This window comes from Gallus gallus, chromosome 5 (genome assembly GCF_016699485.2).
Source record: "Gallus gallus isolate bGalGal1 chromosome 5, bGalGal1.mat.broiler.GRCg7b, whole genome shotgun sequence".
Classification (NCBI taxonomy): domain Eukaryota; kingdom Metazoa; phylum Chordata; class Aves; order Galliformes; family Phasianidae; genus Gallus; species Gallus gallus.
Window position 1 is genome coordinate 23213741 of NC_052536.1, and position 13697 is coordinate 23227437.

Consider the following 13697-nt stretch of genomic DNA (forward strand, 5'->3'; position numbering starts at 1 on the left):
TACTGTGCCTAAGGGCTGAGACAGCTGGACACCCTGTGATCAGAGGCAACACGTTGGGTGACACACAGGAAGCTCAGAAGCCAGGAAATGGTGAACAAACCCTAAGCAGACCAATGTGCCACGGGCACCGAGGGCACCTCACCTCGCCTCCCTGGGAACAATCATGAACCCCCTCCATGGTTAGTATCAGTGCTGGCTCCCACACGGCAACCACACGGCAGCAGTCACAGTTACCTCCCAGGCCTGGTTTTCCACCCCAGCTGGCATGCTCAGCCCACTGAACTTCAGGCTGTTTGGCCACCCAGATAAGCCAACCTCAGGTCATTCAAGCGCTCAGCTAGCATAGGGCCTGGTGCTACAGCCCTCGTGCCCATGACAGCCAGGAGACGGAGGAAGAAACCCTCAGCATGCCCTCACTGGACCACCAGCAGGACGGGGCTGTCACATTAGCAGAGGGAAGTTCAGCAGCGAGCTGCCCTCAGGTACAAGGTTAGTGACACACGCAGCAGGCAGCAGCCTGGCTTTCAGTGGCCTTGGTTAGCGCAGGAACAGGAGGGTGACGTGGGGTGAGACGTGGGTGGGAGGGAGGAGAGCTCTCTCTCTGCAGCAGCTGCTGGAACTGCACAGCCTGCGCAAGCCAATAAAAATGCCACGTACTTATACACGGCTGGCCGGTGCCTTATCCTCCGGGATCCCCATCGGCTGGGCTGGCTGCCAAGGAGACAAGGGAGGACACCTTTGTGGGGCAGGTGGAGTCTGGGGACACAAAGAGAGTGGTCAGCACGCCCTCCCATCCATGCCTCCAGCCACCCAGCGCACTGCTGCCCTGGCAACGTCACTCCTCCCTGCATGCTCTCCCCACGGCCTAAGTGTGCAGCCGAGGTGGCAGCATCTGTATCACCTCCCCAGCTTCCAGCCATGGGGTCTCACAGGCATTCCTGGGGGACAACACAGTACCCCGCTGGGGAGGAGAGGCCTTGTCCAGCACCACGCTCCCGCTGCTGGGACACAAACCCAGCCCAGGCCAGTCACCTCAACCCCAGGGCCAAAACAAACACCACGAGAGCCACCCACAGCCTGCTGCCAGAGAGCTGCTGTGGGCAGTGGGACGGCCCAGAGCCCAGGCGCTCCTGGCACCCACACTCACCGCTTCAGCTTCTGGTACCCCCAAGCCCATGGCCGAGGGCAGAGGAAGCGCAGCTAGGGGACCAGGGCCATACCTGCAGCAGGAGGCGGCCGTGCCTCACTCCTCCTCCTCCTACACCCCGCACCAGCCGCGTTCCTGGCAGCCTTCGCCCCGGCTGCCTGCCCTGGGCAAGGATTTGAATTTCAAATAAATTATGAAGGCACTTGACAGACCTCGCATGAAGGAGCACTGTTTGAGCAGGGCAGGACAGATGGCCTGCTTGCCCAAGCCCATGTGCAGGCACCGAGCCCTGCTGGTGGGCACAGGAGGAGCAGCAAGCAGCACTGGCCAGGAATAAAGCGCTGTGTGACCCATTGTGGGGGGGCAGGACTTTCTTCAGACCCTGTACCATGGGACGGGTCCCTCTGCTGTGTGCAGCGGCAGGCAGGCACACAGGGCCCTGCCAGCAGATCCGCCGCTTAATCCCGCCATCTGCCAGCCTCCATCGGGAGCAAAATCCCCACAGAAAACAACCCCGCCACGTTTCAGTGTGCCCCACGCGATGTTCCCTTGCACGGTGACCTCGGGTCTGTGCGGTAAGAGGCTTAGCGCTGAATCCCAGCCGGGGCAGGACGGCAAGGCAGGACGAGATACGGATAATCTGATGGAGAGGGAACTTTCACACGGAGGGGCTGCATGTGGCCGCCCCCGGGCCCCAGGGCCTGTCTGTGAGGCCAGGTCAGACCCCAGGCAGGTTAAGGTGCTCCCGTCCCTGTGGTTCCCCATCTTCCCCACGCTGCTGGGGAGCGCGGCCTCTGCCCCAGCCCCACACCTGGCTGCTAACGGCAACTGAAAGATGGGCCACATCGGCACCCACGTTTCCTGTGGGAGACAAGCTGCGCCAAAATGTGGGGAAAACCCTCTGTAACGAGCCTTTTTGTTAGCTTCTCTGACTTCCTGGGACAGAAAACCAGTGGGGCCACGTGACTTTCTGCAAAGCCACAGCGTATTTTGGAGCCTGAGAGTGCTCCTGTCCCACAGAGATGAGCTGCAGCCAGCCTCACCCAGACAGCACGACCTGCCAGCGGGCAGGGCTGAGCAGAGGGCCCAGGCTGTCTAGAACGCTGGGGACCAGAGGAGGTCCTCTGGGTTAGCAGGACACACTTGTCACAGTGTGACAAGTAGGACGGAGCTCAGAGCTCGCTACAGATCAACCCCCTCAGGCACCAACGCCTCAGATTGTGGGCAGGAGGAGAACACTGCTGGACGCAACACGTGCGTCTGACGTGGAGCGGGGGACTCCATCCCCTCTGCCCGCCTGGCGCAGCCTTGTCACATGTGCTGGTGCAGTTTCACCACCTACTTAACGTCCTGACACGGAGGAGGGAAAAGCGTTCACAGCTCCCAGAGAGACTGCAGCTGCTGCCATGCCTGTACGTTTCAACAGAAACACGAGGAAAGGGGACTGTGCTTTTGCAATACTGGAGAGTCGGCCTGGGGAAAGTTCCCGGGCTCAAGATCACCAAAACAGAGGCACTTATTCCTTCAGAGCCAGGTGCCAGCTCCAGAACTAGCAGGACAGGTTTTGGTATTTCCACACCCTGTGCATGACCCCAAGCAGGCCCTGCATCCGAGCCTTACATCCAGAAGGCTCTGGGAGAAGCGCCTCACCTCCTGCCAGCCCCCCAGGCTCTCCTGAGAAGGATGGCTTGCGGTCCCAAGGAATCTGCGCCCTTTCTGAACTCAGCACCCATTTATGCGAAGAAGCAAGCGTGTGGCTGAGAGCAACTCTCACGCTTCAGCTCACCGAGTCACCTGGGAAAAAGAAGCCAGAGCTGCAAGGAGAGCAGAGTTGGAAGTTATCCTCAGAGGCTCTGCCAAGTCTTCAGAGAGACTGACTGCTCCCTGGGCACGGCAGCACGATGACAGAAAGAAATCCCACGCCGCAGCCCCAACCGCCTGCCAGGGCTCAGGACGCATTTCTAAAAGCATCTCCGCTTGCCCAGAGCCTGGTCTTGCCCCATGAGCACCTGCTGTTCCCACAGCCCAGCAAGACCCAGGCAACCACACAGCCCCAAGTTCTCTCCCTTGCACTACCTGCAGCTCCAAACGCTGCCTCCCTGCAAAGACCTGCATTGCCCCCCAGCTCCTCCTTCGTCCTTGCCTCTTCACATCATTTCATCCTCAGGAATAGAGAGGATCACTGTTCTTTGTCTCAGCCCTCTGCTGAGGTGACACATCCCTGGAAGGGACGCTCCAGCTATGAATCAGATGAGAAGTTCTGCCCCGTTCTCCAGCTCTGCTCTCCAGCAGGCAGCTGGTTCATGCCCTGATGTCAAACAGGGGAGGGAGAAGAGCCAAGAGGGAGAGAGCCATGAGGATCCGGCCCCTGCCAGCAGAGCAGCAACACACTCTGCAGACACAGGTGGCTTCAGCTGGAGCAGCTGGGGCTGTCACGGGGCTGCTAGCCAGAGCTAGCCCTCTGCCTGCCCTCTGCCACCTGCGAGTGGAGCAGAGCATGAGGCTGGCAGAGCTGAGAGCGAGAGTTTTGCCAGCCAGATCCAAATCTGCAAGTGTGGAGGAGGAGGAGGCATCCTCTCGATTGCTCAACAGCGAGCTGGCAGCAAGGTGCTTTGTGAAAAAGCCTGTCCCGAGGTAAGCTTTGCTCAGGCTCTGACAGCGTGCTGATTTTACAGCTCAGGATCCCCACTGCTGCCAAAGTTGCCTGCTTTGCCCTCGAAGCGCCTGGAATTTGCTCCATAGCACTGCCTACGTACCACCCCTGTGTGAGGGCAAAGCAGGTTCTCAGCCCTGTGTCCAGCTCTTGGGTTTGGGCCAGTCAGGCAAAGGGATGACGAGTTCAAGGGGATGCGGTGGTGCCAGCAGCGTGGCGCTCAGGGGAAGGCCGTGCAGCAGCCAGGGCTCCCACAGGTGCTTCTCCCCTGGCTCTCACATGTCGTCAGCATCGAGCAGAAAGACGAGCATCGTCCCAGAGAAGTGTAGGCGGGCGCTCAGCTCCGTTTCTCGAGCGCCGTTTACCCACATGCTGTGCCGCCCACAGACCTTCCCAGGGCAATGGCACACAGCCCCCAGGCTGGGTGCTGGCCCACCGAGGCTTTCAGCAACTGTCCCACGCTCCCCAGGCTGCACTGCTGATGGCCTTGCCATGCCAGACTCACCATCACATATGAGTACCCAGTGGAGGGGACGTGGTAAAGACCCTGAGCCCCACTCGGAGGCTCACACCAGCAGCTCACTGCTCTGGCAATGGGCACTGCGGGAGGAGGGCTGTGTCCCCAGCACGGTACTTCCTTCCCAGCTGGAAGGGGTAAACCGTGCTGTTCACTTACACCACAAGAAACAGGGCACCTAGGAAGGAAATTTAATCCCAACCACCTATTATCTGATTGGCTCCAACCTCTTTATCAGCCCAATTAGAAGAATTACCCATCTGTGGCCCGGATGCACGTATTGTGCACTTGTCTCTGTCAGCTCTGGAGCCAATTACTCCACCCTCCTTTAAGGCAATTATCAGGTACAGAAATAAGTCTGCTTGCAAAACACAGCAGGCTAATGTGCTGCAGGCAGAACTTGGGGTCCCATCTCCTATTGCTTAAAAACCCCTCAGGATTCACCTGCAGTGAGATGTCTGTGATGCACTGGGTGCCAACCTGGGGACAGACAGGTACCACGGGGGTCCAACAGGACAAGCAGTGTCCAGTACTGCTGCAGTCTCCTGTTTCTTGAGTCTGCCACTCATTGGGCTACACTCAGCAAGCTGTACCTTCTGCTGTTGTGGCCTGAGCAAGCAGTGGTCTTGAGAGAATGTGCAGGAAGGGCTGAGCAGCATGTGCCCAGCTCAGGAGACCTCTCCGTGCAGCTGGGGCTCTCCAGAGCAAGGCTTCATCTCCCAGTGCAAAGTTTCCTCTCCACTTACTTCAGCCAAATACACTCTGGCTAAACTCCAAAATCCAAGGGGGTGCAAATTTCTTCAGCAATCACTGTTCAAAAGCATTTCGGGGTTAGGGACTGACTGTACTTCTCCAAAACAAAGGAGAATAAGCACTTAACCCTGCAGTTCCTTCTAGCGAACTGGAATTCGGAGCTACGTTCTGCTCCTCTGTTCAGGTGGGCACAAATTCGGCAGATCTCAGCAGCTCACAGCCAACCCTCCTCCACACCTTCAGCATGCTCTCTCCGCTCAGAGGTGTGCGTGGGGACTTCTTCCTCCCTCATGCCCCTTGAAAACCTCTTCTTACACCCCTACAGCTTTTCATAGCACTGAGAGATGGATTTGTCACCCAGGGGGAACCAAGTCCCTCTGTCAGGGGAAATAGAGGAAGAAAAGTATCCAAACACCTAACAACGTGATGGGCATCTCGAGCCATGCTGCAGAACGTGCTGCACGGGGCCAGGTCTGTATTTCCTGCACTGCATGCACCTGCACTGCACAAACCCTCTGCACAAGGGGAAACTGCCCTCTGTAAGCTCCGCCATGCTCTGCAGTAATGACTTACACAAGGAAGCAGGACCCTCCGGGGGCCAGAAACACCCACTAATATGAGGGAAAGGACAGAGACTGTAAGAAGCTCCACATGGCCACCGCCGCCAGCTGTGAAACCAGAGCAGAGGAGAGCAGCTCTTGCACTGGGTGGAGCAACCTTGCAAGCCCTTCGCTCCCGGCTCCTGCGTGACTTCTCAGGGTGTGCTGTGGGGGCTGAAAGTGGGGCCCTTCCCCTCTATTTAGCACTAGTGAAACCACACCGGGAGCCCTGCATACTGCTTCGTCCCCCCTGTACAAGAAGGATGCTTACAAGCTCATGGTCAGCAGAGTGACACCAGGAAGGATGAGGCAGTTTGGGCCAGACGGTCCCCCCAGAAGTCCCTTCAGAACTGATCTATCCTCATTTTTACACATCTCTGGATGGTGTAGACACCTCTTGGCTTACACGAGTTGAGCATCCCAAAAATCAAGCGAGTGCCATGATCCTGAGGACAGAGCACTTGGAGGACACTCAGTAAGGCTAAGAGGGCAAGCCCAGAGTGTGGTTCCGGGGCTCCCTGGTTGCAGCGCAGAGCTTGCACAGCCCCAGTGCTGACAGCCTGCTGAAATCGCAGCCGAAGCGCGAGGTGTGAGCATGGGGATGGGGACATGCAGTGCTGGGCATGTGGAAACAAACCTCCAGACACGGGGCTCTGATTTCTATGGGGAGAAGGCTGGGGTCAGCGAGGGCCGTGATACCCAACTTCCCATTATCCACGCCAATAGTTCAAAAGGAGGAGAACGCAATCTCATTTTCCTCTATCGGCACGCCACGTCCCTTTGGCACCTCATCGCAGCTGACTGCGTGTTTTGTGTAAGTGGGGTCAACATCCTCTCCAGCGCCCAGTGCCAGCACTGCGGGTCGAAGCCGGGGCTGACAGCCGGCGGGCTGGGGGAGGCTGCCTGGCAGCACCCCGTCCACCAGGTGAGCACCGTGTCGGATGCTTCAGGCGGCTCGACGGACGCCTGCCACTGGCACGCGACGGGCTGGAAGAAGCTGGACCGACGGCGAGCAGACCCAGCAGCGGGCCCTGCGGTGGGCAGCGCGGCTCCGCCGCTCCGATCGCGGACGCGCGGGACGGGCGCTGCCCGCTGTCCCCCCGCACCGCGCAGGCCCCGCGGCGCGGCGGGAGAAGCGCGGAGCCGCGTCCCGGCCGCTGCTCACCTGCGCCCGAAGAGCCTGAGGCCGGTGAAGCGCTTGTTGCTGTGCCGGCGGCCCGGAGGCGGCGGCCCCCGCTCGGGATCGGCGCCGCCCGACGGCCCGGAGGCGGCGGCGGCGGAGGAAGAGGAGGAGGACGAGGAGGACGAGGGCGAGCCGCCGGGCGGCGGAGGCTCTGCCGCCTCCATGGCCGGGCTGGGGGGCTCGGCGCCGCCGCTACCGGCTCGCCGCCCCGCGCTTCGGCTCCATGCGAGAGGAGAGACGGAGGGGGACGGGCGAGAGGCGGCGCGGGCGCCCGCCCCCCCGAGCCCGGCGGCCGGGAAGGAAGTGCGGCCGCGCACCGGCGGGCCCGGAGGCCGAACCGACCCGACAGCGCCTCCTGCCGCCTCCCGGGCGCAGCGCACCGGGCACCTGCTGCCCTGAGCCGGGCTCGCATCGCGGGTTCACGGGCTGCCGCCCTGGGACAGGGCTGCCATCACCGCCGGGGGCTGCAGCGAGGGGACGGAGCCCCAGCCTCGGTGTCACTTCGCCCCCGCGTCACCAACTCCAGAGTCACCGGCTCCCAGTGTCACTGAGCCGCGGTCTCACCGAGTCCCGGTGTCACCAAGTTGCAGCGTCACCGAGCCCCAGACTGACCAAGTCCCGGTGTCACTGAACGTGGGTGCCCCAGCCAGGCCCCAGCGGCCACGGCCCCGTGCCGAGGGCTCAGGAAGCCGAGTGTCAGCCCCGCTGCCGCCCCCGCGCTCAGGAAGAGGCTCGGCGACAGCGGCGGGGCCTCCCTCGTCCTCCCATTGTTCACCCTGGCACTGGTGCTGCGCCTCACGGCCCGGCTGCGTCACTGCCGCCCTGCAGCTCCTCAGGGCGGTGGGAGCACGGCAGCCTTCTTTGCATGGCAAATGAGCCGGGCACAAGCATCACCTTGCAAAGGGTGCACTCCCACAGCTGGCCTCGGGGGCAGCCACACGCACGGTGCCCGTGTGCCCCTCGAGCCGGCGCCCTGCTGGGTACAGATAGGGGCTTCCAGCTGCCGGCCCAAGGGGAATCCTATATGCCCCTCAGCAGCTCAGCCTTCCAGCATCCCGAAAGGTGCGGCCGTGCGCACCCGGTGGCACCAGGATAGAGGAGGGAACTGCGGGAGAGGAGCTGAGAAAGCACAGGAAGCCTCGGAGGAACCTTCCCCCCACCCCGCAGCGCAGCGGGGGCCACCGGCGCTCAGCCCCAGCGCAACGCAGCGCCCTTCCCGGCGGTACCTCGTCACTGCGGTCCCCGCGGGGCTCTGGGGGACATCCCACGAGCGGTGCCACCACATCTGCCACAGCACAGGCGGGTGCTGCTCAGCCAGCCCGGGGCTCGCGCTCGCTCTTCCTCCCCCGACGGCCGCTTTCCGGAGTCATCCCGAGGGCAGGGCCTGGCCGGGCTCTGTGGCCGGTGGTGGTGGTGTGGGCCCCGCTTTGTTTGCGCCCTCCACCTGGTTCCTCTCTCCACACTTCCTGGAAGTGCGAGGGCGGCTGTCATTGCAGCCGCCGCCACGCTCTTCCTCCTGCAGCCTGCGGCCTGGGCCAGCTCTCCTCACGTGGCCTGGGCTGGCTATCAGGTCTCAGCGTGCTCGTCCCATCCTGGGCTCCGTGGAGGGCCCTGGAGAAGCACCTGAGTGAAGCACGAGCACCAGGAGGTGATGGCCTCATTGCCGCCGTGTGCACGAGGGCAGCTCGGTACCCTGCTGCGGGCATTTCTCTGTCAAGTTTCACAGCCTGCCCTGCAGCACCCAGCCCAGTGTCACACGCTCGCAAGCCTCACGCTGTCCCGCAGTACTCAGAAAGGCCCAGCAAGCAAGTCCTTCTCTCCATGTGAAACTGCAGGGGTCATACACAAAGTCTAAGGGGTTATCCACTTGCCCCCCCTGCCAGAGCCACCTGCTGGGTCAAGTTACCCAAGCCCTACATGGTACCAGCCACCTCCTCCCAGCTGTGCAGGGACACAGAGACAGATGTCTGTGCCGGCAGAGCAGGCTCGGTGCGGTGGGAATGGATGGCAATTCAATGATGCTGCTCGGCACGGCCTGGCTAATGCGATTAGCAGGGCGGCAGGCAGGAGCCAGGCTGGCCACACTACTGCTGCTCCTCCAGCACAGCTCAGGCTCTTTCGCAGCTCCTGTGCTGCCCAGATGGGATGGGAGGGCTGCACACCTTCTGCCCCTGGAGTGTGCAGAGATCCCTATTCCTGGTGTCTTTGTGCAGTGGCTGGAACAAGCCCACCCTCCTCTCCCCTCTGCTCTGCTGTGGTGACCCAGCATGTCCTCCTTTGCTATCTCCACAACAAAGCCCCTCTGCTCCACTCTGAGTTATATTTAGCTCAGCACAGAACAGCGTGTGAGATGCTCAGCACATCCTACCCACTGCCTGTATCCTATCTGTCACCCGGGGACTATGCCGAGCAGCTGAGCCCCCAGATCCCTGCTCGGCTGTGTGGGGACATGGCCAGGCAGGGGACTCAGGAGCTGCTCCTCAGACTACCACGGTGTCCATGCCTGGTGCTGCCGCCCCATGGGGGTGGCCAGAGCAGAGCTGGGAGCACAGGAGGGGAGGTCAGGCTCCCGGCGTGTCCTTTGTCATGCATGCAAGCCTGAGCAACGAGCACTACAGCGATGTGGTTTCCTCTCTCGGTGAACACCCCTGCAAAGCTGTGCTACCACAAGTGGTGGTGGTGACAGGTCACTACTGCTAGTCTCAGTCCAAAAGCAGACAAGAAATCACCCAAGATGAGCGAATGCTCCATGTAAGTGCCTAGCTGCGGGGTACTGCTGGGAATCATCCTGCCGCAAAGATCCCCGGCAGCACTGATGCTGTGCCATTGATTGGCACACTGCTCCTGCCCTGCTGCTGCACACCAGAGCAGGAGCTGATGTGACATGAGGCACGCTCCTTGACTGAGTAATGCCAGCAATGAGGTACAAAGGCCCTGTATTTGCTCAGGGTCTGCTGTGGTGCTGGGTAGTGGGGGTCCTCCTAGCACTTTGGGGGCATCTCCCTGCAGGGAAAGTGTCCCAGAATCTGCAGAGCCGCTGCCCAATCCAGCATCATTAATAAGCTTGGCAAGGAGCTGCTACTCAAAGCCCTAAATATAACCTGAGCACTGAGATCTATCCGCCCGCCCGAGGCGCCTCCGTACACCATGACAGCTATTTATGGAAAGAGCTTTATTTCCATAGGCTTCATATCATTTCTGCTCATTTCAAAGCCTTTATATAGCGGCTCCTGCCGCCTGCCCCTCCTGATGACTAATGAGCCCCAGCAGGAGCGGGCGGCTCGGCAGCAGGAGCACCGCGGCCTCCACCTCCGTGTGACATTGAGGACTCTGGTGATGGGCAACGGCCCGTGGAAGGGGGCCTCCAAACTCCGAACTGGGGCTTGGAAAGTGCCTCTGGACCCACGTGTTACTGTGGTGAGGGGGTTTCTATGGGACTCCTTGCTAGATCCTCCCAGCTCCTGGGCGCACGTGGAGCGGAGAGCAGGATGTGAACATTCCCCTGCAATATCAGACAGCTCTGGAGAGAATTCAGGCTGATCAAATTAGGCTGCAACATGCTCCCTTCCTCCCTGGTGGAGGCTGGGTAATTGCAGCTGGCTAATCCGCTCAGCGCACACATCTGAAAGAAGACGGCTAAAGGAAGAAAAGCCCGCTCTGCTCTCGCGCTTGATGTAGCTATCCCTCATGTCAGTGGTGGGAGCAGCCCCCTGCTCTACAGCCCCCAGGCCAGGCTGTGCCATGAGCACTGCCACGGCCCCAGCTCGCAGCTGGGTGCTAATTCAGGCAGGACGCTGCCACCCAGCTCCTGCTTGCCACCCACCGCAAGAGTAATGAATGCTCGGGATGAGTCAGCCCAAGGCCCTCCTGCTCTACGGGAACTAATTCGGTTTCCCATTAGTTCCCATTACCGCAGGATTAGAGAGCAATTTGCTCCTAGTTTGCTTCAAAGCCCTCTCAAAGGGGGAGAAGGGCTGCTGGACGCATGGGCACTGAGCCAAGAGGTGAGCGAGTGTGCCCCAAAGTGTAGGTGATCTTCCCCAGGGCAGAGCTGCACCCCAGGGCCTCAAATCCCCACAGCGGGCACTCCGAGTGCTGCAGGACACAGTGCTGTGTGGCGGTTTGCTGTGACACCAGCAGAGGAGCCCAGAGCCAGAACAGATGTTCCTGTTGCTGCAGCCAGCACCAGAGGCTTTCCAGCCTCAGCTCCTTACCTCAGCATCGCCGCTCCTTCTCCCTGCTGGGAGCTCCCTGTTTTCCCGTGCAAGGACAGGGCTGAAGGAAAGAACGCAGGGATGAGCACCACCTGGCTCTGGGAATGGAGTTTGGGCGTGACCCCAGTGAGAACCCCGACAGAGGGAAGAGCCATCCATTACACCCAGCCCAGGCCCCACAGCACCCCTGCACACAGCCCGGGGCTCCTACCTGTAGGACACCTGCTTCCTGATGGCCAAGTGCAGGAACTGCTCCTCCACCTCCACCGCTGCCGCCGCCCCTCTCACCTTGTCCCACACTGGCTCTGCAGCACGGAGGCCTGAGCATTGCCCTTGCCCAGCGCCCTCCACATCCGTAGATCCTGGGGTGATCCCCGTGGCTCCCCTGGCTCCCTCGCTGTCCCCACTGCCCGGGGTGAGCTCTCTCCAGCTGGGCCCCTCGGCCATGTGGGGTGAGGTGCTGATCCCGGCTGGGTCCCGCTCTGCTTGGCTGCCCGTGGGCCTCAGGAGGATGTTGGCAGGGCTCCGCTCCTCCAGGAGCACAGTCGCAGGGAAAGCAGTGGAGCAGCAGCCCAACTTTTTGCAGTGCTGTCTGTCGGCCTCTCGACACCAGTTTGCAGGGCTCAGGCACCGCGGCTCAGCCTCTGTCTGCCTCCACTGCCCTGACACGGCGGAGTGGAGGAACAGCAGACGGAGACTTGCAGACGTCAGAGCTGCTGCTTGGAGGTGCAGGAAAAAGGGGACGAGGAGAGAGTGTGCCGGGGCGAAGGAAGGAGCCTGGTGTGCCAGGGCCCGGCACGTCTATTACCGTCCCCTGCGGCAGCAGCACAGGCAGGCAGGCAGGCAGGTGCCTGTGCACTGATCCTGCAGCAGCACTCAAGAGACAAAGCAGATAGAGAGCGTGAGCGTGAGCGTGTGTGTGGGGAGGGGGGCTGCGGGGAGCGCAGTGTCACCTTAGAGACACTTGAAACTGGCACTTAACCCTTTGGAGGCTGGGAGGCAGAGGATCGTGGCGGCATCCCCAGCCCTGGTCTCTCACAGCCAAGGCTGCTTGCCTAAGCAGCTGTGTGCAGCAAGAACCCCAAAACCTGCACAGCAGCCCCAGCAGAGTAAAGGACCTGCAGCTCTGGGTCCCTATCCCACGGGGTGAGATGTGCCTGGGCCAGGGCTCCCCAGCTTTGGGCAAGGATACCCAGCAGAAGAACTGCATCATCTGTCTATGCCGGGCTGGGGCTGTGCTCGGTGATCCTGGTCCCAGCCCTGTCAGCTGGGCTGAGGGACCCTGCGGAGCTCCCGCATGTGCCTGGCACCTTGCTTTGGATTTGCTCTGCCCCAGGTTTATCACACACTGAACACCAACCTGCAGTGCATGGGGAAATGAGTGTTGTGGGTCTGTAGCAGCTGCCTCCCAGCCCAGAGGACCTGTGTGCCTCCCAGACCCACGGTGCAGCCCCAGCCTCTGCCCCAGCTGCTCTCCCTTGCAGTCGTGACTCGTGGGGAGCCCATTCTCTCCTGCAGCGTGACTCAGCCCCTCCAGCCTCCACAGGGGCTTTGTTCCCCTCTGCAGCTGCAAGATGGGGGCTGGCTCTCCCGCAGGAACCTGGGTGAGCTCGGTGCCTCCCGCTTGCAGGCTGAATGGCCCCTGCATGGGTCACAGCGAGGCACAGAGAGTTGCCTTCACCCACCTCTGATGGACGATTTCACCTGGCACGAGGCAGAGAGCTCCAGCAGGTAAGAAAATCCACATGGAACAAGGTGCCAGCTCTGACACAGTTAAAGGACACTCAGCATGGGGCTGTGAGGAGGCTCGATCACCCTGTTCCCCCAAAGGCACCCAAAGCTCCTTGCCAAGGAGCAGGAACAAAGCCTGCATATCTCACGACGGATCTGTACAAGAAGTATGGTCAGGTACAGCCCCACGCAGTGACACCCAGAGGGAACACGCTGCACCTGGAAAGTGGGGATGCTCTACCGAAAGCTCCAATAGCATACATCCTATTGTAAGGCATCAATGTTCCCACGGACCGCTGGTGGCCTGCTCTGCAGCGGTGAGCTGCAAAGGCAATTGTGGTTTTTTTCCAAGTTGGCCTGGTAACAGAGAATGGCTGGGAATAACTCATCTCTGCAAAATGAAGACCGTGTTCCGTCAGTACTCTTTTGTGCAGGGCTTGTACGTGTTGGCAGTGCGCGGGCTCATCAGCAACGTGATCCCAGATGGGAAAGAGCCTGACCTGGCATGACAGAAGGGCGCTGTGTCTGGAGCACACTGAGTGTAACTGAGCAAGGCTGAAGGTGATTTCAGAGAAGGTGCCCTCTCGCTTTGCTAATTGCCTCGTTCTGCTCTAATTACTTGCTGTAGCCAAACTGAGAGGTGTGATTGGCTGGCTGCATTTTGGGAGGCACAGCAAGGATCAGAAGATCCTAACGTGCCTATTTCGAGTGGCTCAGAATGCTATCCGGCAAACTGCAGAATAGAGAGCATTTGTCTAGATGAAGGGAGATTTGTTCCTGATGGAGGGGGTTCTGCTTTCTCCAGCTGTGTCAGTGTTAAGAGTCAATGCTGGAGAAATTGTCCTTTTAAGAGCTTTCTTCAAGCATCTCCAAAGGCCAGATGACTCCTGCCTGGGCCGT

General features: G+C 60.6%; 1 protein-coding gene across 1 annotated transcript in view; it reads right to left on the minus strand.

Annotated features, from left to right (window-relative positions):
* DGKZ (diacylglycerol kinase zeta) overlaps nt 1-7101 on the minus strand; it is a 37497-nt gene extending 30396 nt beyond the window's left edge. Inside the window, exon 1 of the mRNA NM_001031192.3 lies at nt 6835-7101. Coding sequence (NP_001026363.3) covers nt 6835-7016 — 182 coding nt within the window. The 5' untranslated portion in view covers nt 7017-7101. The remainder of the gene's footprint in view (nt 1-6834) is intronic.
* Nucleotides 7102-13697: the final 6596 nt, after the last annotated feature.